This window comes from Hemitrygon akajei, chromosome 16 (genome assembly GCF_048418815.1).
Source record: "Hemitrygon akajei chromosome 16, sHemAka1.3, whole genome shotgun sequence".
Taxonomy (NCBI): domain Eukaryota; kingdom Metazoa; phylum Chordata; class Chondrichthyes; order Myliobatiformes; family Dasyatidae; genus Hemitrygon; species Hemitrygon akajei.
The window spans coordinates 54,074,908-54,100,448 of record NC_133139.1 but is presented as its reverse complement, the minus strand read 5'-3'; the positions used below and the strand labels follow the sequence as shown (position 1 = coordinate 54,100,448).

At 41.1% G+C, this 25,541-nt stretch overlaps 2 protein-coding genes across 12 annotated transcripts in view; both read left to right on the top strand.

The window, feature by feature from the left end:
* The window catches only part of wdr55 (WD repeat domain 55), a 43,486-nt gene extending 40,876 nt beyond the window's left edge, over positions 1 to 2,610 (top strand). Inside the window, exons 8-9 of one of the 4 annotated variants that reach the window (XM_073068909.1) lie at positions 1,286 to 1,409; positions 1,944 to 2,610. In XM_073068909.1, coding sequence (XP_072925010.1) covers positions 1,286 to 1,409; positions 1,944 to 1,979 — 160 coding nt within the window. In that variant the 3' untranslated portion in view covers positions 1,980 to 2,610. Of the gene's footprint in view, positions 1 to 1,285 lie in introns of all 4 variants that reach the window. The other 3 variants (XM_073068907.1, XM_073068906.1, XM_073068908.1) reach the window with 3 other exon arrangements.
* A 1,914-nt stretch (positions 2,611 to 4,524) lies between these two features.
* The window catches only part of LOC140740058 (polypyrimidine tract-binding protein 1-like), a 35,343-nt gene continuing 14,326 nt past the window's right edge, over positions 4,525 to 25,541 (top strand). For 3 of the 8 annotated variants that reach the window (XM_073068903.1, XM_073068899.1, XM_073068897.1), the window contains exons 1-6: positions 4,551 to 4,678; positions 5,787 to 5,817; positions 21,007 to 21,079; positions 21,198 to 21,373; positions 21,701 to 21,847; positions 25,083 to 25,250. In XM_073068903.1, coding sequence (XP_072925004.1) covers positions 4,671 to 4,678; positions 5,787 to 5,817; positions 21,007 to 21,079; positions 21,198 to 21,373; positions 21,701 to 21,847; positions 25,083 to 25,250 — 603 coding nt within the window. In that variant the 5' untranslated portion in view covers positions 4,551 to 4,670. Of the gene's footprint in view, positions 4,679 to 5,786; positions 5,818 to 21,006; positions 21,089 to 21,167; positions 21,374 to 21,700; positions 21,848 to 25,082; positions 25,251 to 25,541 lie in introns of those variants that run through there. The other 5 variants (XM_073068902.1, XM_073068898.1, XM_073068905.1 and 2 more) reach the window with 4 other exon arrangements.

Here is a 25,541-nt window from a genome sequence, read left to right as displayed (position 1 = left end):
TCCCCTTTCTAATGTTATATCATAGATGTGTATCTAAGCTCTTGCTGCCCATCTTTTTGTTTCTTTGTAGTTTACTCTCATTTTCTATTTTGTCATCCTTGTTGAATCTAAAATATTCTAATTTCTCAAACTTGCTTTTTCTGTGAACATTATAAACCTTTCCTTCAATATTATCTATAGTTTCTGTATAACCTTTGGTTGTACCACTTTTCCTGATGTGCTTTGTTTCTTCGAGGATATGTATTGCAAATCATATGTTATGTATTTAAATACCAGCCATTGTCTGTCCACTAATGTAATCTTCCAGACTTCCCCAACTAGCCTGCATACTTTGGTTTCTTTCAGTCTGATTGAAACAATGGTTTTAGATTGAGCAATACAGGTGTCTGTCCCCCCCTTTACAAAGGTAGAGCATTCCTATGAAACTTAAGCTGAAATGGCGTGAAGTGAAGTACCATTAATTTATATGGGAAAAATTTTCGTAAAAGCGAAAATCCTCTTTGTGATGCGAAAACAGGTTATTAATGTAGGTCTTTTGTAAAAGCGAAGTGGCGTAAAGCAAACATTCATAAAGCAAGGAACACCTGTATTACTTTAAAATTCAGTGTTAAATATGATGGTCATTCTTTCTTACAGCTAGATTATTAATTAGTCCTTTCTCATTACACGGTGCTGAATCTGGGATAGCCTGTTGCTTTCTCAGCAAACTAATCTATAAATTCTTCTTGTATGTATTCCATAAATTCATCCTCAGTCATGTATGCTGTATTGCCTTTGTTAGAAGCATCTTATTCATAATGTGGTTTACATTCTGCACCATCTCTCCAGCCACATATTCATCTGTTCTGTCCTTTTTCTGTATAGGTCAGCATTGTAATCTAAAGACTAATCTTGAGATTACTATCTTTTGAGATTCTGTTTTTTTAAATCTAATTGCAGGACTTTATTCCTCCTAACTATGGCATTGATACCAATGTGGTCCATAAACTCTGGCTGTTCACATTCCTTTTCAGGTACTCCTCAGCTGTTTCATGATACCCTTGATCCTGTCACCAGCAGTGTAACACAGCAGTCATAAGTTAAAGAAATTCAAGTGTCTCCTCCTAAATAATGAATCCTTGATCATTCATCCTCTCCTCTTGTGCTGATCCTAGCCAAATTACAACGAGGATTAGAGGGGATATCTTCATTACTTCAGTCCAGGTTTTAGGTAGAATCTCGGTTGGAATAATACTTGTAATCATGCCTGGGACATGAGTAACGTGCATGTGTTTGTTCCTCCTAGGGCCGTAAATATTCTTCCCAATCGCGTGATTGGGAGTGTGGGACAGCACCCTGGGGAGTCTATTGAGCAGATTGCCAAGTCCAGAGAGGGCCATTTTCTTGCCAGCTGTGCCCATGACCAGAAGGTGAAATTTTGGGATGTTTCTAATCTGCATTCAGTCATTGTTGATGACTACAGGAAACGGAAGAAGTATGGGAAGCTGAAATCATTAAGCAAGAAAGCGTTTGGCTATGGGCCTGGAAGTGACTTCTTTGCTGATCTTGCAGAGGGAAATGTGGAGGTTGAAGAAAACAGCAGTAAAAGCGATGAAATTCTTGAAGCACAGTAGGTATGGCTTTCCCATGCCATGATCTCCTGCAAGCTGTGAGAGGATTATGTTACTGCTTGTGCAGCAAAAGGCTCATCATCCAGTCAACTTGTGCATATTGTTCAATTGAGAGGATCAAAGTAACATCCTTTAGAAGTAGATTTCTTTCCTTTTTTTAGCAGCTTCTAAAGGGACTTCCATTTGTAAGGTTGTGTTGTTGAACTGAGAATGGAATTGGGGCATGATTCTGATTCCAGAATTTGTGCCTGACTTCCCCCAGCTCAAACTGCCTTTTAAATGAACAAAAGAGGTAAGGCAGCTGGTAACTTTGGTTTATTTTTTTCTCCACAGGGACCTAATTATATATTGAGACCTCTATCAAATTAGTTCAATGGACTATTAATCTAACATATCATAATCAGATAAGACTGTTGAGTTGAGTTATTGTCATATGCACAAGTACTTGTATGCACAGATGCATTGGGAAAAAAAATGTGCCTGTGATGCATCTACATCAGACTTGCAACATTCTCAAGAAAAACATGAATGTTGTGGATCTGATGCTTTGTCTCTGTGATGCTGCTACAAGTATGTTTTTTCAAAACCAATGACTAAAAGGTTAAATGATGGGCTGTGGACCTGGTTTCCAGCGATGGGTCAGGCCTGAGCTGTTATATTGCCTAGTTAGTAAATGGGCAATGCTTAATCTTGGATGCTGGAAAGTACTGGATCTGTACCCTTGCAGGGAAACTTGGATATGGAGCAGATGTCTGGGCAAATGGAGAAACACAGCATGCTACAAACAGTGGAAAACCTGGAATTTCGGATCTAGGAATCACAAAGCAGAATTGCCACTACCAGTGACGCCATAGATTGAAACATCTGTACAAGCAATAGTATCCAGAGGAAGGAAGTTTCATTCTGTTGGTCTGCACTGATTTTTATCATGTACTTCTGTCTGATTAAAGGATTTTATAAATTGTGTGAATATTTGAATAAAAAGTGGGAGGAAATGAAATATTGTAATATGGAAAAAATAATGTGGCAGCAGATTTGCAGACAGAAAAGAGCAAAGGCTGATGACCCATCCTTATACACTGTCACTTTATCAAAATACACAGTATCCATACATGCGGTGAGTGAATTAATGGCAGGTAGTAATGGACAGAAGAGAGACCTAGTTGCCAAGTAGGAAATTAAATATTCCAGGCTACTACAGGCACAATAAGGAAGAGTCTTGCTTCAAAAAAGTCAGGAGTGGAATCAGAGCTAAGGAACAGCAAAGGGTGTGAAATATTGGAGATTTTCTATAGGCCCAAAAGCTGTTCCCACATATTGTTAAGGAACAGATGTAACCTTGCTATGAGAGTTAGTTGTGGGTTGGGAGGCTGTGGATAGTGGGGTACGCAATAAGCCCAGTATTATTCCTGTCCCAGCAAATTCCACCCACATCTTCAGACTTCACAACTGCATCCTCCCACTGCTCCTGTAACAACCCACTGCAAATCCCCTCCCTCATCTGCCCACTTCTATATCAGCTCCCCATTCTCATCCCCACTTGTATCTCTTCTCCACTTGCTCCCTATCCTGAACAGCTGCCTGCATCTTCCCTGTCCACCATCTGACATAACACTCAAGAGTCTCCCATGCATCTTGTGTGGGCTCTGTGAACATGACTGGTCATCACGAGTCCACTCCCCTCGGGACAGTTCCAGGGAGGTATTGGTGAAATGTGGGGAGTGATTACACACTGGATCATAAGTACCTGAAGGAAGATGGATCTGAATCTGATGGTAAGGGTATAACTATAACACACACGCTTATCCACCCTCAAAAGAGAGTGGCTTTCATTTGGCTTTGTCATAGAGGCTTTGAAATAAGTTAGCTGTTAGTCTGTTCTATTCACCTGCTAGGAGAGCTGGATGCCAGGCAGCAAGGCACCAATAACATGCAAACACCAGCCTTCACATCATCCTTGCCCCACCATTCTGATGCACCATCTTCTCATAACCACACATCCCAGTGTTTACTGCTGAGGTGGGTGATGGGAGAGTTGGATGAAGAATAGGAATAATGGAGGGAATGATGCACCCAGTAATTTTATGGCAAAGTAACTTTACCAGTCTATCAAACTCAGCTGCGCAATACAGGCCTCTAACAGTAAAGGTCAACAGCCCCCCCCCCCCCCAAAGCTTCCGTGGTGTTTTCTCAACCATTGATTGTATCCCCTCCCCCATACTTACTCCTATAACATACCAACACCCAGATTTTCCTCCTCCTTCCCCCCCCCCCCTCATTGCCCTAGCCATCTGTTCCTAGTTTGGAGCATAGATATTCTCCTATGTTACTCAATTCTAGTGTTTCCATCCCTTCCCAAAGGCACCCCCAACAAGTGCAATCTCAGTATTGCTCCCTCCTCATGTCTCTACCTATGCCCCTTACACCCTGGCTTTCCAGGCCTGCCCCTGCATCTCTTCCACACAACCCCCCCCCCCCCCACCTCGTGTCCAAAGAAAGCATGTGAGGAGTGGGCGATGTGACTGCAACTCCCCTTATGCTCCCCCCAAGTCCTCGTCACCTGTTCCCTGTGACTCCATCCTTACTAAAGTCCCCTTGTCCCCAACGAGTGCACTCTCAGCACCCCCCCCCCCCATTTCCTCATCATACCACGTCTCTTTTCAACCCCAGGTTCCCCATTTGCCCCTCACACCACGTCTCTTTTCAACCCCCCTCAGGTTTCAACATATGCCCCTCGCACCACATCTTCCCCTTATCCCCGAAGCCGCACCCCCTACCCCAGTGTCAAAAAATGCCCGAGCAACCAACGTCGTCACTGTTGCCCACCGGAAACCGACCATTTCCGTCGCGAGACGCCCGCTGACATGATGCTCCACGTTTACGGTTTGATTCACCCAATCCCTGAAGAAGCTGACGGGGTGGGTCCTGCCCTCCTTTGCCAAGCACCAATGGGCGGCGGCGGCGATAGTGAAGATTGACGTGGCGCCATTTTCTGGAGGTATATGTTCGGAGGTCGGCCGAGGTAGCCGCGGTTTTTCTTTCTGCGCTCTCTGCTCTGCAATGGACGGGTAAGTTACGTGCTCCGGGCCGCTGGCGGAGAATGCAGGCCACGTGTGGGTTAATTGTGCTCTGTACGTTGTGTTCAGCCCGCCGCAACGCACTGGGTGCGCGGCATGTTAGCCGGGGGAGGGGGCCGCACTCCAGGCCCGGCATGTGGTGTTCGGCTTCGTGTTGCCGCCCTGCACCTCATTATCGGTCGGCAACTACTTTCATATCCCCAGATGTGAGGTGGCGGTTATGTAGTGAGGCAGGAAGAGAGCCGGACGGTTGTCGCCATTCTGAGCTAGCAAAATGGCGGCAGAGCTGGAGGCCGCTGCTGGGGAGACACCGGCGCCACGGTGCGGGGAGGGGGCGTAAGCTGTAGGGGGATTGTTATCAGGTATGTGGTGTCTTGTGTTGAATTTATTTTCTTCTCTCTTTGCCTTCCTTTCAATTTTTTCTTTGCCCACTCCCCCTCTGTTCCGGCATCTCCCGCATCTTTCCCACTAGTCTACCTCGAATCCCCACCCCCGCCATTCATTCCTCTAGTTTCTGTGCGTACAACTTTTCTTGTGCAATTTTTGATGTCGGGGGATTGATTACGATTCTATGGGTCCAGTCTTGCCTAGATCCAGGGATATTACTGTGTTTTGGAAGGAGTTTTTTTTTTCTCTGAAGTAGGTAGGGAAGGCTGAGTTTGAGAATAGATGTTACTTTCCTGTGCCCTATCGCTATATATTTAAAATTTGTTTGTAAACTACACAGTTGTAGTGATCTATTAGGTTCAGAGTTAAGTAAAATCTCGTCTTTATTTACCTGCTCGTCAAATTCAGCAATTCTAAAATGTGCCTACGGAATAAAACGTAATTTAAATAGTAGTCCTAAAATTTATACTGTGGATGTGTTCTGAAGGTTGTGTTTATCTTGAGTTTAGCTAGAATGAGACTGGAAGTTAGTACTGTAAGTTGTGATCAGATATTTTCTTTTCCACAACCCAGAATAGAAAATTTGAATAAAGTCTTAAGTAGAGCCACGATCACCTTAGGTGCAGTTTAATCCTCCCCTTAACGTGTAGTTATTTTAACTGCTCTGTGTTGTTATGGACATGTCTTCTAACTACTTGTTTTATTTTTACAGCATTGTCCAAGATATAGCAGTTGGTACAAAGGTAGGTTTCACTTTTAATTTAGCAATTATGGTGCTCCACTTAAATAGCCCTACATGATTGATTTGTAATGTGGAATATTTCTACAGATGCACTTTACACCAAATGTCTTGTTTGCAGTGTTACATTTTTGCCAAAGTTCTGTAGTTTTATAACTTAATATTGGATTTAGTTTTGTTGCTCTGTCCAGGTGGAATATGAGAGCTAGTGATGTTCTAGACTAACCACTTAGTTCCATTACAAGCATTGGTTTCTTGTAAGGATAGTGTATTCAATGTACCAACTTAATTTCACCTTTATTAGGATTGTCAGGTTCTAGAACAGGATGGCATCTCTGGAAGTGTGACATGTCTCTTCAGGTTTGGCGTGCAGAAACTATGAATGAGCCCTTTCATTTAAGTTGTACATGGAGCAAAGCAACTGAATTACCCTGGTATTTGTAGATAATTACTTGTAGGTAACAGCACTTCTTAGATCCAGCAGTATTTTGTAATGTCTGCTCAAAACCACTTTTTTTTCTTGGCCGGTGTTGAAGATACTCTACAAAGTTTTGATGAAAGGTCATCATCCAAAAGCAGAGGCACAGTTCATCTCACTGTAGACCAAGTACAATTTCTGCATTTGCACATATTTCCAACATTTGCAGTTTTTTTTTCTCTAATTGTCAAACTGAACAGTACTGTAGAACTAACTGTTCTACATAGCCAACAAAGACAGGCAGAGCTGGGGCCCAAGAATAGACCCAGTTAGAGCCAAATAAAGACTGAAACCACATTAAATGGCAAGAGCTCTACATACGAACACTGGGCCTCTGCTAGAAAACATCAAATCTGATCTAATGGAATGAAAAGACAAATTTTAGGATTGCTTTGATGTGCATCTCCATCCCACCCGCCAAAGTGGAACTTCTGGTGGTCGAACATTTTAATTCCCATTCCAATGTCAGTCCATGGCCTTCTCTTGTGACAAGGTGAGGTCACCCTCAAGTGTGGAGAAACAATGCCTTGCATTCCGTCCAGGTAGCCTCCAGCCTGGTGGCATGAATATTGGTTTCTCCTTCCGGTTTTAAAAAAGATCCTCCCTCTCCACTCTTCTATTCCCCACTCTGGCCTCGTACCTCTTCTCACCTGGCAATAACCTCCTCCTGGATCCCTTTCTCCTAAGATCCACTCTTGTCTCTGATCAGATGTCTTCCTACTCACCTGCCTTCACCTCTTCTAGCTATACTTTTTACCCTCTCCCCACCTTTTTGTTTTGGCATTTATTCATTTCCATAGATGCTGCCTGACTGAGTTTCTTCAACATTGTGTGTTGCACTGTCTATTAATCTGTCTTTTTAACTTCCATATGATGTCACTTTATAATGTGACTTTCAATATTCCAACTTGTATATTGCTGCTCTAGATTTTCCTTCAGCAGAAGGTCCTGTGATAATGCAGCATTTAAACTTGGTTGGCTTGATGTGGATTTGGGTTTGCAGTTGTGTACTGTTCTTTGGTATAACTAGGCTTGTGATCCAGTTCCTCTGAGAGCAGAAGGCACTCCAAAATGATGATTTGGAAGGTGTTATCAGGCAGTTCCTATTAGTTTTCCATTAATATTGAATATTTTGTATCAAGTTACTGTAGACCTCTACTGAGGCAGGCATCACTTTTCTAATGTCAGGCTCATTAATTATAGTGCACTTCCATGAAGCCTCTGAAAAAGAATACTTGACAGAAGTATTAAAAAGAACTAAATGCTGCTATAAACATACTACGAATACGAAGAGCATTCCTTTTGCACTTTAATGTTATGAAAATTACAGGCACTTCCTTTTGCCATCATGCTGGTTTTTCCTGTGATTTTCATCCCATATGAAGAACTGTACTGCAGTAAATGTGTATTTAGCACCTTTTGTAAAGCACATTTTTGGTTGGTTGTTTGATCCTGTCAAGTGCATCTTGTTATTGGTATGTTTGTTCAATGCGATGGTTTGTAAAAGTGTCATTAAAAGGCAGATGCAACTAAGGACAGAATTAAAAATGCCTCATAATTGCTGAAGCAATACCTGGGGCATTGTGAAACGGAAACAAAATATATTGGAAGCATTCAGACGGGAGCGGGAAAGTTGAGATTTCCTTCCGCATCTATTCTCATCCAGTAATGCTGAATGTTTTTTTCTTCAGACCCCATTTCTAGTATTGTCTTTTGAATAGGATATTTAATTACGTTTCTACTTGTATTCTTTGGCCTTCAATTGGGAAAGGTCTTGGTTATTCTGGTACAGGTGGCCCCCGTTTTTCGAACATTGGCTTTACGACAGTTCGCTGTTACGAAAGACCTACATTAGTACCTGTTTGCTAACCAAAGAGGATTTTCGCTTTTACGAAAAAAGGACACCTGCTTTATACGTGTGTTTACCCCAAGAAAGACTACCATGACCGTGAAGCCTTGTGCGGGCAATTGTGTGTGCGTGTGTGTAGAATAACATTAAGCGGGGTATACTGATATTCTAGGGCATAATGATAAAAGAATACCTGAATTATTTCAGTTGGCCACTCAGATTAGCTCAGTATCAGGGATCACATTTTTTCAACTACATGCGTGTGCGTATGCCTGTGCGTGCGTAGACGTATATGTGCACATGCCGATTTTTCTCTTTCCAAATCGATTTTGGCTCGCTGTCTTCCAGATTTTGGTAAGTGAAACTACACCATACATACAATATTTTTACTTTATATAGGCTGTATATTTATCATATCATTCCTGCTTTTACTATATGTTAGTGTTATTTTAGGTTTTATGTGTTATTTGGTATGATTTGGTAGGTTTTTTTGATCTGGGAACGCTCAAAAATTATTCCCAAATAAATTAATGGTAATTGCTTCTTCGCTTTACGACATTTTGGTTTACAAATGGTTTCATAGGAATGCTCTACCTTCAGATAGCGGGGGAGACCTGTCGTTGCAAATACGTGGTCCCTGATTCTGAGTTAATCTGAGTGGCCAACTCCCCTCCTTAATGTTATTCTCCTCCATGTTCTTCAAAGTCAAGGTTGCTGTCACATGCACTAGTGTAATGAAAAACTTGCAGCAGTATCACTGATTCATGGCAACATTCATGTGAAGAACATAAATCCTGTACGGTTTTTAATCACTATCAGTCTGGATACAAAGTGTTCATTTGATGTGACGCTGACTGGAAGTGTTATGGCATTCGCACCAGACTTTGAGACAAGTGCTGCTGGGTTTGAATCTGGCCGGCTCGTTGTATGTTTTCCAGCCGTGCTGGGTTGAGCATTGAGCTAGCAACTTGGCCTCATAAAGAACAGACAGAACATGCTAAAGAAATGTCAAGGAATGCCATCCAAGGCATGGAAAGGAATATCAACTATAGATGTAAAGTACTCATTTGATGTCTCACCCACTTCCTCTGGCTCCAGGTGCGTGCCCACATTTGGACTTGTAGTCCTGATCTCTCTTAGTTACCCTCTTGGTTGCATGTACACATTTTGCCTTGAGATTTTCTTGATCCTACTCACCATGGACACTTGTAATACTGAATGGCAAGCTGTATCATTTTGGTCTTGAACAGAAGTTGCACAAAGTAATTGATTTGAAAATTGGTCATATGTTCTTTGGATACCCAGGCAAAGATTGTTGAATGCAGTTTGTGGCATTGAGTTGTATCCTGTTTTTACAGAAAGCTATAATTCATGGCCATTTCCTGTGACTTCTATCTCTACTAAGAGCAGGATTTTTCATTGAGGAAGTAGCTAAAATTAAGTGGAGGATTGTATGTTTTTAGAACTATTTAACAGGCTTTGGTTTACTGCACAGCACTCTGGACTACATTTTTTGCCTTGGTTCTAAGAGAACCCAGTAGTCAAGAGTATGTTATGTAGAAACCATGTAGAAGATTTCTATCACATTTTGCTGAGGAGATAAATTAGGAAGTTGTTTAATAGTATGCTCTTTCAAATTGTCAGAAATAGATATTCAGTTCAGGCAGGTTAACTAGACTAATGACTATGAAAGACATTAAATATGTTAATGTATTTAATACATTTTTTAAAAAAAATCATGTGGCATATTCAAATTAGTTTGGGATGGTTGGTTGGAGATTGTTTATGCTGAGATTAATTTTACCTGAATAGTTTTTTCTGTAATTGGACACCACTTTTTGGTAGCAAAAGTTTCTATTGCTATGCCAACAACTTCTGTGTACATTTTTTTTTGCTGGCTGTGAGAACAAATTTCTCTAAAGCTCTTTTTTAATTTTGATATTCTGAAACTTACTTTGATTTTTATCCTGTCGTTAAACTGGTGCTTTTTAGTTATTGGTTTTATTAAAATGATTTGCTGGTGCCCTTTGCTGGATAGTGGAGTTTGTGTGCAGTTTCACTTTGGGAATTGCCATTTTCACCCCTTTTTTTTCGCAGCAGTGTTAGTGTTATCTTGATCTTCCACTTGACAGTAATTGTGAATAGAATGCTGCTGCAGGAAGAGAAGCAGTTTGAGATCTGATTTGCAGGTCAGCAAATTTAGCACTCTGCCATACCCAAACCCAATGATTGAAGTCTCTCCATCGAAGCTATATTCATGGTGGATTCAAATGGTTGCCTGTTTACTCTGTAGTATTAAGGGAGATAGTAATAGTTGGCACTCCAGGTAAGATTAAGCAGGTGTTTGGTATTATTCTACTATTTCGTATTTGTAGGGCAAAATTCTATTGAAGCCAAAAGAGGCATCGAGTGCTGCCTGGCCTCACTGCTGTTGAGCTATAATAGCCAAACTCACATAGTGACAATTAGGACACTACTATATATTTGATTCTTGTTTCATTGGGTTACATTACACTGTCTGTCCCCTTTGTTGCCTGAATGCTCTAAGGGGAAGTATTGAATCTCCCTGCTAGTGTTACGAAGTCAAAGCTAATATTTCAGCTGGCAGCTGGGAGATGAACCTTATCCCAGCTTTACCTGTGAGTTGAATGGTTAAGTATGTCCACAGCATTACTTGAGGAAATATTTATTATTTAGATATTAACGAACATGTACTGTAAACAGTGGTTTTATTTTAACATTCATTTGTTATGACGCTACTTTCACTGAAGTATTTGCTGTACTATAGATTCTTGTATACATTCACTGAAAATGGATATTTCCATTAATTGCAGCTAGTAGCTTCAACTGTAATCCTGATATCTGGTGCTATCTTTGTCAAGTTTCATTTACTTTGTATGATCCTTGGGTTTTTGTCAGAAAATGTACAGTTAGGTAGGTTAATAAGATGCCGATAATATACCCTAGTATGTAGGCAAAGTACAGATTTAATAGGAGTTGATGAGAATGTGAGACTGTTTTATTTTTGAATATGCTGAATGACTTTTGGTCCTCAACAAGGTCTAGAACAATCCATGACTATCCTGTTGCGATGGTTTGGGATGTTCCACCACTGTGTTATATCCTTTGGATTGTTATATCCTTTGAATTTAAGCCTATTGAAATCTCCTTTTCTTGGTTGCAACCATTTAAAGAGTATATATGCTATTGTTTACCTTAAAATAGCCAGTTCTGATTCTGTAACATTTCAACACTGAAGTATCATGTGACAAGCTCAATATGTTGGAGATTTTGTATGTTGGTATCAAATGCCTGTTGTATTTGCATGTTCTATTAAGTGCAATCCCATGATTTAACTTCCACTGTTTAAGATTGAATAAAAAATCAAATCTAATGCTTCTGTTTCATAGATTTGTTTATCTAGTTGTCTAGCATTGCAAATGTCTTTCATTTGCACTTGTTTAGCTTGATTTACTGTACAAGTAGGGTCAGGGATTAGCATTTCACCATGAGCAACAGCTATATAATGGAGTTCAAAACAATGTAGTTATACTCTGTGTAAGATTTTATTTTGAGATAACAGCATTATAATTGGCTTGTCAGGTCCATTGAGCTCATACCACTCAGTTTTACCGATGTGACCAATTAACTTACACACCCATACTACCTTGGTAAGTGGTTTGAAACCAGAGCACCTAAAGGAAACCTACACGATCACAGGGGGAAATTACAAACTCCTTAAAGACAGCAGTGGGAGTTGAATCCGGGTCACTGCATCTGTAGTAGCATTACACTAAATTCTACTTGAGAGCTGTATTTTCATATCTGAGGCAAGGGGCATGGTGTGTGTGTTTTTATTTGCAACCCAGCAGTACACATTAAGCATAATGGACAACCCCACTTCTGGTCTTTGCATAGGAATATGTATGTTGTAGTAGTGGTCAAGTCACTGGAGAAGTTGATGTATATGAAAGTCTTTTCCTCTTCACAACGGACATCCTCTCAAAGACCATCTTGGTATAATCTTCCAAACTCGAGTGCATCACGTTTTTATGCCCTTAAAATTAAATACAATTTTTATAATGACAGTGACATTCTTTACTTTGAGGTACATGTTTACACCTTTACTGGGACAAGCTAATTCGCATTGATGGTCTAAAAATTTCTAAAGGGCAGAGTACCCAGTTGTCCAAGGTTAACGTGAGGGTTGAGTCCCTGAGTACACTAATATCCCAACTATGTTGGACAGCAATTTTTTCGAAAACAGTGCTTCCACAGAAATGTTTTGTGGTTATGATAGACTGTTTGGAGATGAATACAATTTTAATTTCAGACTACTTGTATCATGTAACAAGAAATGTGCATTTAATTGCATTGTAGTGTTGACATTTTGCATAGTTCAACTTAGCTAGTATGCTTTGTTGATCATTTTCATTTGTGCTTAGTGTCTGAGGCTTCTTGCTTAAGTGTGTAACAATGATTAGCCAGCATTGTTGGTTTCTAGTTATCCTGATACTGTTCCTCCATGGCCGCTGACGGTGCCAAGATTTGCAGGGAAGAAGTCTAAATGGGAAGACAGAAAAGGAACCTTTAGTGAAATGTTGCACTTCATGGCTTGAAGTCTGGTGCTCTGAAGTTGCCAAGAGAATTTTCAACATCTTTGAATGTTTTCCATATGGTTTTCTCCAGTCCCTGCTAGAAGTTCTTCAAATTTCCTGTCATTGATTTGTGAACCAACAAAGTGCCTTCCTTAAGAGGCATTGATTGTGTGGATGGTCAGAGGCTTTTTCCAAGGGCTGAAATGGCTAACACGAGGGCAGTTTAGGTGCTTGGAAATAGGTATAGAGGTATAAGGGGTAAGTTTTTTTTTTACACAGAAGGTAGCGAGTGCATGGAATGTGCTGCTAGCAGCCGTGGTGGAGGTTGATATGATAGGTACATGGAGCTTAGAAAAATAGATGGCTATGGGTAACCCTAGGTAATTTCTAATGTATTATGCTGTAGATTTTCTATGTTTTTGTGTTTAATCTTGGCCTCAGTTATTTTAGGAAGCATCTGTCTCAAATACCGAAATCTTCATGGAAATTTTTGTGCCTGGTGACAATAGATTCCATCCTTGAACCCAGTAATTCTGTTTTTGCCTTTGACAAATCCAAGTCTCTGGCCAGGTCATTTAACTCGGATAGAGTTATCAGATGAGGCTCAGTCAACAGATAGGGTTCAGAATCTGTATCAGTGTCATTTTCCATTCTTGGATCTTGCGTCATGGCATCTTCGTCCGCCTCCTTTAGACTCCATGTCTCTGGTGGCTTCGGTACTGGAAGACTTAAGTGGCACAAATGTCATGGTTGAACGGAGCTTGGGCTTTTCAAAGGCTCGTAACAGACTTAGCTAACAGCATGTGACTATGCATTGCATGGATAATGGTGAGAAGACCACCTTCAATACACAACATATGTCTAGGTTCGGTATGATTTGGGTTCAACCAAACATCAAAGATGAGAGAACTACTGCCTGCACAAAGTTATCATTCTCCAGATAAAACAGACCTTGCATTGCACGTAACATTAAAGTGGAAGTATATTTACAGATATTTCAACCAGTTAAAAGAAAAAGGCTGTTTGCTGTTAAATCAGGCTGAATGTGCACACAAACCATTGGAGCTTGTTTCTGTAGTATTTGGGTGTATCACTTTACTCAGTGCTGAATTCCCATCACCAGCCACAGGTCGAACTTCCTTCAAAGAACATCACAAACAAGCTGGTGAATTGGTGCTTCCTCCTTGATACCATTTATTAGAAACTGCTGAAAAAAATGCTTAACAGCATAACAGTAGAAATACAATTTTAACTAGGGCATTGCATTCTCCCCCCACCAAAAATAGGCATGTCCTCATGACTTTTAAGTCTTTTGAACTTATCAAACCATTGTTAATAATACAGTATTCAAATGAATTTTGTGATTTCCAGACCCCCAAGCCATTTGTAAATGTGAATAACATCTTCCTATTGGGATGGATGCAACACTCTGTTTCCCGTCTTTGAGATCTCCTTATGTCATCTTCAGCATCAAGCACTCCTTGTGACTGTTCCTGTTTACTTAGGGATGCCTCCCCCTCTAGGAAAGGGGTGTGCTTTGTCACTGGCTACTTCTCCAGGATGTAACATGACATGTTTAGACTGAGTCCTTTGTTTATGTTCATTGTACTGCTTAGGGGGAATTTGCACCTTCTCGATGATACGACAGACAAGGTTGTCAAAAATTCTCTCCTTGCATGTTCCTATGAGCCTTCTCACAATGAGTATTTGTTCCCACATGAGTGGCAGCTTCATCTTTTTCAACTGTAGCTGGGAAAACCGACCAGTATACTACTCCAACATCTGCATCCAAACCTCCAGTTTCAACAGCAAATAACAATCATTTAGGTAATATATGGTAAATGTGTCAAACACTGGTTCTAAAAGGATCTATAAAGTAGCTTGAAAACCTGTGTCAAGTATAGCACCAGCATAAATACCTTCATTCCATATGGATACATCAAGTGTAGTAATGGTGTTTTGCACTGTAGTATTTCCCTTGATAGACAAGTTGGAACATGCTGTCTCTTGAGATGCTAGTCTGTTTGGGTACTGGGTCCCCACACCCTGTAGTTTGCTCCTTCTGTTTGATGAACCACTGACTTGTTTCTTGAAGATATTCCTGTCACTTGCTATGTCCACCTTCTCCGCAGTTGTAACAAAAAATACTTAGTCGCTTCTTTAGTTAAAAGACTTCTCAGCAGCATTTTCATGGCTGTGCTGAGGTCTAGAGTCAAATTGGATTTCAAATACAAATTGATTAGATTGGTGTAATGGTGACACAGAAACATAGAAAACCTACGGCACAATACAGGTTCCTTCAGCCCACAATGCTGCCAAACATGTACTTACTTTAGAAATTATCCAGGGTTACCCATAACCCCCTATTTTACTAAGCTCCATGTACCTATGCAAGAGTCTCTTAAGAGACCCTATTGTACCCGCATCCACCACCGTTACTGGCAGCCCATTCCACGCACTCACCACTCTCTGTGTTAATATTTTTTTTTAAGTGCAAGCTTCCCCCTGACATCCCCTCTGTACCTACTTCCAAGCACCTTAAAACTGTGTTAGCCATTTCAGCCCTGGGAAAAAGCCTGACTATACACACGATCAGTGCCTTTCACTATCTTATATGTCTCTATCAAAAAACCTCTCAAAATCCTCTGTCGCTGCAAAGAGAACGTAGCTGTAACATTACCTCTTAGCTCCTGAACTCAGTCCCACAATTGATGAAGGTTGATGTCTGCATTCTTAACCACACAGTCAGCTTGCACAGCACCTTGAGTGTCCTATGGACACGGATCCGAAGATCCCTCTGATCCTCCTCACTGCCAAGAGTCTTGCCATTAATACTATATTCTTCCATCATATTTAACCTACCAAAGTGAACCACCTCACACTTACCTGAGTTGAACTCCATCTGCCACTTCTCAGCCCAATTTTGCATCCTGTTAATGTCTCGCTGTAACCTCTGACAGCCCTCCACACTATCCACAACACCCCCAACCATTTGTCATCAGCAAATTTACTAACCCATACCTCCACTTCCTCATCCAGGTCACTTATAAAAATCACAAAGAGAAGGGATCCCAGAACGGATCCCTGAGGCACCACTCATGACCGACTTCCATGCAGAATATGACCCCTCTACAACCACTCTTTGCCTTCTGTGGGCAAGCCAGTTCTGGATCCACAAAGCAAGGTCCCCTTGGATCCCATGCCTCCTTACTTTCTCAATAAGCCATGCACGGGGTACTTAAGCCTTGCTGAAATCCATGTACACTACATCTGCTGCTCTATCTGTTTATCAGTGTGTTTAAACACATCCTCAAAAAAATCAATCAGGCTCGTAAGGCACGACCTGCCTTTGACAAAGCCATGCTGACTATTCCTAATCATATTGTGCCTCTCCAAATGTTTATAAATCCCGCCTCTCGATCTTTTCCATCTACTTACCAACTACTGCTATAATCTCTATACATCTGCAATTCTCCAATCTTCGAAACCTCTCCTGTCCCCATTGATGCAAAGATTGTCAGAGGCTCAGCAGTCTCCTCCCTCGCTTCCCGTAGTAGCCTGTGGTTTATCTCGTCCGGTCCCAGTGGTTTATCCAACTTGATGCTTTCCAAAAGCTCCAGCGTATCCTCGTCTTTATGCTCAAGCTTTTCAGTCCACTGTAAGTCATCCCTACAATCGCCAAGGTCCTTTTCTGTAGTGAATACTGAAGCAAAGTATCTTCTATCAGCTGTCTCCTGTGGTTCCATATACACTTTTCCACACTCAGACTTGATTTGTCCTATTCTCTCACGTTGTATCTCTTATTCTACAAGTATGTGAAGAGCGCCTTGGTGTTTTCCTTAATCTTGCTCATCAGGGCCTTCTCACGGCCCCTTCCGGCTCTCCTAATTTCACTCTAAGCTCCCTCCTGCTGGTATTATTTTTCTAGATCTCTTTCATTACCTAATTTTTCTGCACCTTTCGTAAGACTTTCTTTTCTTCTTGATTAGATTTTCAACAGTGTTTGTACACCTTGGTTCCTGTACTCTACCGTCCTTTCCCAGTCTCATTGGAATGTACCAATGTAGAACACCACGCAAATATACCCTGAACATAGAAACGTAGAAAACTTACAGTACAATATAGGCCCTTCATCCCACAATGCTGTACCAAACATGTCCTTTAGAAATTATCAAGGGTTACCCATAACCCTCTAATTTACTAAGCTCCATGTACCTATCCAAGAGTCTCTTAAAAAAAACCCTATCGTAACCGCCTCCACCACTGTTGCCAATTGCCCATTCCACACATTCACCACTCCCTGTGTTTTTTTTAAACTTATCCCTGACATCTCCTGTACCTACTTCCAAGCACTCTCACGTTAGCCATTTCAGCCCTGGGGATAAGCCTCTGACTATCCACATGATCAATGCCTCTCATTATCTTATACGTCTCCATCAGGTCATCACTCATTCTCTGTCGCTCCAAGGAGAAAAGGCCAAGTTCACTCAACCTATTCTCATAAGGCATGCTCCCCAATCCAGGCAACATCTTTGTAAATCTCCTCTGTTCCCTTCTCCTTGATGACCCTGATACTATTGGGTGGGCTATTAAAAACATCTAGTAGACCCCTTCCTGTTCCTAATTTCCACCCTCTATGACTCCCTCCTTTTCTGCACTCGTGACACTATCTCTGATCAGCAGTGCCATGCCCCCACTTTTGCCTCCCTGTCCTTTCTGAAACATCTAAAGCCTGACACCCTCAGTAGCCATTCCTGCCCCGAGCCATCCAAGTCTGTAATGGCCACAACATCATAGCTCCAAGTGCTGATCCATGCTGTATGCTCATCCGTTTTGTTCATGATACTCCTTGCATTAAAATAGACACACCTCAAACCATCAGTCTGAGCGTATCCCTTCTCTATCACCTGCCTATCCTCCCTCTCACACTGTCTACAAGCTTATTTGATTTGTGAGCTAATATCTTGCCCCAAAAGAGGTCCCAGTGATCCAGAAATTAAGTTCATCCTGAATTAGTTCAACAATTAAGAGTAGATTGTATCGTAGATAGATGAGCCAACAGTCCACCCATGCTAGTAACTTCCCTGTAATTCTCTGGGCTCTTATCTTGCTAAGCAACCTCATGTACGGCATCTTGTCAAAGGCCTTCTGAAAATCCAAGTACACCACATCTACTGCATCTCCTATACACCTTGCTTCTGGATTGGGTTTTTTCTTTTTGAGTTTTGTATTGGATCAACTTGGTTAGAGGGAAAATCGGTCTTGGTAATAATAACTGGAATACTGTTTGCTCCCATTACTGATGCAATACCCAGTACTGCACGCACATCAAACCATGAAAACATTTTCTGTTCAAACAATGATTAAATCATGCCGTGTCTTTAGGTCCTATAGGTTTATATCCCAGGGATCCAGGACATTGGTTACCTACTCAAGCACTTTTGGCATTACTGCATGCATTATCAATTATTCTGAGCTGTGTCATTTTAATGAAGTTGCTCTTGGTGTGTGCAGCCTCTTTGAGGTGGCTGCTTAATTGCTTATTTTTATTCTTTCAAGGAATGTGCTGTTTGCAGGGTGAGCCAGCTTTTAACTGCACAGTCCATGTGTGTATATACCCACGATGCTGTAGAGAGTTCCAGCAATTTAACTCGGTGTCCTTGAAGGAAATGGGAAATACTTGATTAATTGGTTTAATATTGCCACGAGCACCAAGTTGCAGTGAAAAGTGTGTCTTGCATTCTTGCATTAACAAATCAATGCATTTCAACAGTGTATTGAGACAGTACAATGCAAAACAATAGGAATGCTGAATAAAGTTAGTTACAGAAAAAAGTACATGGTGTCTTCTGACCAATGAGAGGGAAAGGGGAGGAAGTCAGTTTTTGATTATTCTAGCTGTTTTACCAAGGCAGCAAGAAGTATATATAGTCCATAGAGGTGAGGCTGGTTTCCATGATGTGCTGAGTTGTGTCCAGAATTCTCTGTAGTCCTTGCAGTCACAGGCAAAGCAGGTGCCTCACCAAACTGTAATGCACCTAGATAGGATGCTTTCTATAGCACATACATGGAAAATTAGTAAAGGTCAAAGGAGACATAGCAAACTTTCCAAATGAGGATATTGTATGGCGTGGACAGTAACACCAGGTGGTGGCACACACCACCATTCAGAAAGAGATGTTGAGTTTTTGGTTATGGGGGTCACTTAATTGCTGCTAGCAGATTAGCACAATTGATCCTATATTGCAGTTACTCCATATTGGCATCTTTATTTTACATGTCCAGTGCTATTCCTAGTGTCCCCTTCAGCATTCATTGTAGCACAGGTTGTCTCAGAGACTGATTATGGTGATTGCTTGATTATAATTGGTAATGGATGTATCATTCCATGCCATTGTTAATGTGTACATTTTGGTTGCTCAAGGTTCATGTCTCATGGGTGCCTAGTGATGATCTGCTGAATCAAACTCACTAATTATGATTGTAGTACTTCATGATTAATGTTTGAGAAGCCTTTGTTAGGAAGAACTTGCAGTATGCTTCTGCAGGGCTACAGAAGTACGGAATTAATTATTCCATGTTCAATGTAATGGTTTTGTTGCTTGGAGAACTATTTCTTGTTTAACCACTACTTTTTGTAGGCTTTTCGGTATTTTGAGGGTCCAGGCAATGAATCTATTTTTACTGTATCCGAGCATAGTTCTGAGGCATTATTTGGCACTGGATGGCAGCTAATTGCAAATCTGTAAAACTAGAGGTTTTAATGACAGTCTGTAGATTTGCTTACTTAGCACTTGGTTGGATAAAATGCTTTGTTTCAATATTTCTGTCTCCTAAAGACATCGATGCCTAGGCCATTTCTATTGAATCAAACCCATGTGTTTGCTGTAGTGTGCCCTTATCCAAAGAGTTAATGCTATGTGTTTTCTCAGTGAAGGATCAAAGTAAACTACAAAAAATATGCAGCATACCTTTTTTAGTTTTTTTACACAGTATTGGTAACTTTGCATTTACAAAATTAGCTATTCCAAAGTTCAAAGCCATGTGTGTATATATACAACTTTTAAGATTCATTTCCTTACAGACAACAGACAAGAAACCTAAAACAATCCATTTTTAAAAAATTTTAAAGTCCAACAAGCACTCAATATGTAAAGAGGTGGGGGGGGGGGGAAACATTGTGCAACAAAAGTAAACAAATAGCATTTAGAACAAAATTAAAATCTCAGATTCTAAGCCCAGAGCAGGCCCACAACCTCTGTCTCAGTATAGTGAAGAGCAGAGTAAACGTCGCTGAGCAGCGGGCAGAACTGACCCGGCCCTCATCTCTGATCCCATCACCCTTCCATTTTGATCCATCTGGCCTGCTGTTTAACATAGGGTCATTCCTCGCTCTAGGACCTGGGCCCCGTTGTGTCGGCCTGTGTCCAACCTTTGCAATTCGGCCTGGTGCTTAGATCAATCAAGCCTCAGCCCGTATGTGGATGGACCACAAATTTCCTTTGCCTCGCGTGCCCTGGCTCTGTTGAATATGCCTCAACCTCGCTCCGAGTTTGCATTGTAACAGCATGCTACACCTTTGCTTATCTTGTTTGCGATGATTGATAGATAGATAGATAGATACTTTATTCATCCCCATGGGGAAATTCAACTTTTTTCCAATGTCCCATACACTTGTAGCAAAACTAATTACATACAATACTTAACTCAGTAAAAAAAATATGATATGCATCTAAATCACTATCTGAAAAAGCATTAATAATAGCTTTTAAAAAGTTCTTAAGTCCTGGCGGTAGAATTATAAAGCCTAATGGCATTGGGGAGTATTGACCTCTTCATCCTGTCTGAGGAGCATTGCATCGATATTAACCTGTCGCTGAAACTGCTTCTCTGTCTCTGGATGGTGCTATGTAGAGGATGTTCAGAGTTTTCCATAATTGACCGTAGCCTACTCAGCGCCCTTCGCTCAGCTACCGATGTTAAACTCTCCAGTACTTTGCCCACGACAGAGCCTGCCTTCCTTACCAGCTTATTAAGACGTGAGGCGTCCCTCTTCTTAATGCTTCCTCCCCAACACGCCACCACAAAGAAGAGGGCGCTCTCCACAACTGACCTATAGAACATCTTCAGCATCTCACTACAGACATTGAATGACGCCAACCTTCTAAGGAAGTTTGTTTACAAACTGCCAATAAATTGTTGCTTGTCCTCGGCAGCGCTACCGTGACACCATATGAAACAATAGTAAATTATCTTTTTTCTTCGCAGCGGGGGTCTGACGAGCTTCTATCTGCTTGTGCTACTAACGGTCCCTATATCATGAGCAATTCTACTCCCTCTGGTGAGTACAGTAAGTATCTCAACATTTTACATATTACTCATGATATGTAGAAAACAGTGAGCTACGATTATAACATGGAGAATGCTAGTACCTTCACATTGTTTTTAAACTTTTCCAGCCAATGGCAACGACAGCAAAAAGTTCAAAGGAGAGAACAGAATTTCAGGAATAATGCCATCCAGAGTCATCCATATCCGTAAACTTCCCAATGACATAACTGAAGCAGAGGTTATCTCTCTGGGCTTGCCCTTTGGAAAAGTAACAAATCTTCTCATGCTTAAAGGCAAAAACCAGGTTTGTGTTGTTTTTCTTTTTGTTTTTTGATTTGTGTCTTCAAGCAAATATTTAGTGTACATGTGGTTTAGAACCCTGGGATCTTGGTCCTTCCAACATACACACAGGCATAGGCACAGAAATGGTACTATATAAATGTTTGCTTGAAAATTGAATGCCTGATGAGATGTAGCTGGGTTTTGAATGTGGTGGTACGGGACATCAAGTTTCTATCTCCCGTCTGATGGTAGTTGCCAGAAGATGGCATGTATTGAATGGTGGAAAAGTATTTGCAAAAGTCATTATTGTCTACGGATTCTTGCATTCAAATTTGTTTGCACGATTTAGGCTTTCATTGAAATGAATACGGAAGAAGCTGCTAACACAATGGTGAGCTACTATGGCACCGTGACTCCATACCTCAGAAGTCATCCTGTCTACATCCAATACTCTAACCACAAGGAACTGAAAACCGACAATTCTCCTAATCAGGCAGTGAGTACTATGTTGCTTGGTTATTGCCAGCTTGCTCCGTTTGGTAACTTATGGGTGTAGTTTAGTAACTTTCATTGTCCTGCAGCAAAGAAACACTCTTTGACACTTTTCTGGAGTACTGGAAAATTGCAAATTCACTCCACTCTTCGGGGGGGGAGAGGAAGGCAAAAGAATGAAAATTATAGGCCAGTTACCCTAACCTCAGTGGTTTGGAATTTGTCTATTTATGTATGTAGAGGTTGTGTATAGGTTTCCCTCTGTGTTCCAAAGGTTACCTCTCAGGTTCCTATCAGGTTCCTCTAGATCTTGATTCCCCAACTCTCGGGTGTGTGGTAGTAGGGCTGTATTCAATTGTTCTATTTAAATATCGGAGAATGTATACAATCTACAACCTAACATCTGGCTCTTCATGATGACAGAAGAGTACCCCAAAGAAGTAAAAACGTTAGAAAATGTAAAAGCCCCTTTTTTTCTCTCCTTCCACACACACAGCTGCAAAGCAGCAACCCTCCCTCTCTCCCACATATTTCAACCAAGAAAAGCATCAGCATCCACCAAGCAAGCAATATTAACGCCCCCCTAGAGAGACCATGATCTGCAGTACAGAAAAACTAATCATTCACCTGACCAATTCAATGTGCTACAGACTCTCCTCCCATAAAGGGGCAGAGAAGTGTTAGGAGGGGAGATTCACAAAAACAAACCAATTCGATGATTTACGGTGTTAAAGTCTGTTGCGCTGCTTTTTTGAGATCTCTGACGTGAGAATCAGTAGCAAACTCCTTCCCCACGAGAGAGAGTGTGGTTCACCAAGTACAGAGACCTCTGATAGCTGATGCAGTGGTCCTGGTATTCCGTTTTCTCCCGTGATGCTTTAGTTGGCACCACTGGGATAGAATTGGCAAAGCCGAAATTGTCCTGACGTACTAGGCCATGACCTTGGGATGTTGAAAACCTGGTTGGTGAGCGTCAGGAGCAGAAACCATCACTGTAAAGTACCACAGTTTGAGTGCAACTGCAGGTCAAGGCCATAAACACGTCCACCTTGAAAAGGGGGAAAAAAGAGACATTAAGGGTAGAAATTACCGTAGATTCCGGACTACAGAGCGCACCTGATTAAAAGCCGCAGGCTCTAATTTTAGAAATAAAATCAATTTTTTAATTGTAAAGGCCGCACCGGATTTTAGGCCGCACCGCTACTTTTAAATATACATACGTATCGGTAACACAAATTACGTTGCATATACTTTTTTACTGAACAGCACGAACAACATTCCAATATCTCCTAGCGACTGGTAAAAATATATATACTGCAGCCTACCAGGAAAAGTTATTGATCGACTTTAACTTAAAAGCAGCGTTTTCGCTCGGGTCTGACGCGCTTGCGTAACGCGATCGGGTCTAATCGGGTCTGACGCGCTTGCGTAACGCGATCGGGTCTAATCGGGTCTGACGCGCTCGGGTCTTGCTTTTCTTCGAGTATTTTCCATGTTGATGAGGGTGAGTACAAATGACTGATTTACAATAATTTAATTGTGAAAGTGCGCTTGATTTATCGTACAATTTCATTGGACCTCTGTGAACTACTCATCAATTTTATTGGTCTACTGTTACGAGGCAAAATGTTTACGAGGCGGCATGAAAAAAAACCATTTATTAGCCGCTCTGGATTAAAGGCCGCAGAGTTCAAAGCTGTTCAAAATGTGGGAAAAAAGTAGCGGCTTATAATCCGGAATCTACGGTAAGCTGTTTCCGCAGATGAGCTCAAAGAAGCTGCTCTCTAGTGCCATCGTATTCGCCCTGTTTATGCCCAGACCTCTAAGATTATCTTTCAGTCTCCTGAACTCCAGTGATTAAAATCCTAGCCTGCTCGACCTCGAGTCTTGGCAACAGAATTATAAATTTCCTCTAGCTTAATGGCAACTTCACTGTAACAAGGTAACCAAAACTGAACACACTATTACAAATGTTGCTTCAGAAACATCTTGTACAACTGCAATGTAATGCCTCACCTTCATTGAGTCAAAGAACTGAATATGTAAGGCCAGCTTGCCAAAAGCCTTCATTATCCAATCTATCTGTCACACTACTTTCAGGTAAGCCATTGCTGTTATGTGGTCTTCAGCTTCTGTTACCCATCCACTTCAAGTTTCAATATGTTGTATGTTTAGAGATGCTGTTTTGCAACTTGATTATTTGAGTTACCATTGTTCTCCCACAGTTCTGCTCACTGGATTTGTTTTTTTGTTTTTCACACCATTCTCAGTAAACTCTGGAGACTTGCGTGTGCAGTTTCTGACATGCTCAAACCACCCTATCTGGCACAAACAATCATTCTATGGTCAAAGTCACTGAGATCACATTTCTTCCCCATTCTGATGTTTGGTCTTAACAAGAACTGAAACTTGACTGTGTCTGCATATTTTATGCATTGAATTGCTGCCACACATGATTGGCTGATTAGATATTTGCATTAAACAGCAGGTGTACCTATTAAAGTACCCACTGGTTGTATGTCCTTCTAGGTTTCTGTTTTGCAACTCTTCAGAGCCCTACCATTCACTGTTAAAAGTCCTATCTTGATTTGTCTTCCCAAAATACAACACCTTGTACTTGCCTGAATCATCTGTTTGCTATTCCTTGGCCTGCTTGCCCTGCTGATCACTAGCTCTTAATAACAATCTTCACATCATCCTGTGCTTTTTGCCATCAAGCCAATTGTGCATCCTATTAGCTAGTTTTCCCTGTATCCCATGCAGTCCAACTTTTCATATTAGGTTGTCATGCAGAAGCTTAGCAAGGCCCTTGCTAAAGTCCATGTGGACTACATCTATGTGCACTGCCCTCATCAGCCGCCTTGGTTACTTCAAAAGGAAGCCTCAATCACATTCATGAGACATGATCTCCCATGCACAAAGCCTTGCCTTTGTTAATCTATGCTATGATTTAAAGTGAAGGTTATCAGTTGGTTTAACAGGAATTTTTGAAAGTAAAGGTAGGGTGTGCTGCTTGATGAAATGGTGGAAACACATAAAATCCTGTTTAAGAGATTTAAATATATAGCCACAGCATTGAATGATACAGTTCTAATACAGGCAAATAGGGTTAGTGTAGATGGAGGAGAAAAGCTTGATGTGGTCATGGTTGGCCTGAGGACCCATTTCTGTATTATACAATTCTGAGTCTAGTATAACACAAGGCCAAGTATTCCAAAATTTCTATTCCAATTTTTCAGAGAGCGCAAGCTGCTCTTCAGGCAGTAAATGCTGTGCAGAGTGCAAATATGGCAATTGCTGGAACAGGTGTCCCAGATTCTGCAGTCAATCTCACTGGCCAGAGCCCTGTTCTGAGAATCATTGTGGAAAACCTCTTCTATCCAGTTACTCTTGATGTTTTGCACCAGGTGAGTTCAACTTGGAACTTAATGCTAGAAATTGTTTGTCCATGAAGTTTTGAAAGGTGGTGATTGGGCCCTGTGAAAAGTGGATATTGTGGGACTAGAAATGTTGGTCCAATTTGTTTGCAACTGCTATTGAATTGGATTTCCAAATAGAGTCAATATGTTAAATGTAATTCTAAAAATCTTCACTTAAGGGAAAATTACTATGATCACATATGTAAGAGATATCGGGTTGGGTGCAAATGCTTGAAATTTGGAAGTTTCTAAATTGAGTGCTTCTAAATGACATTAGCA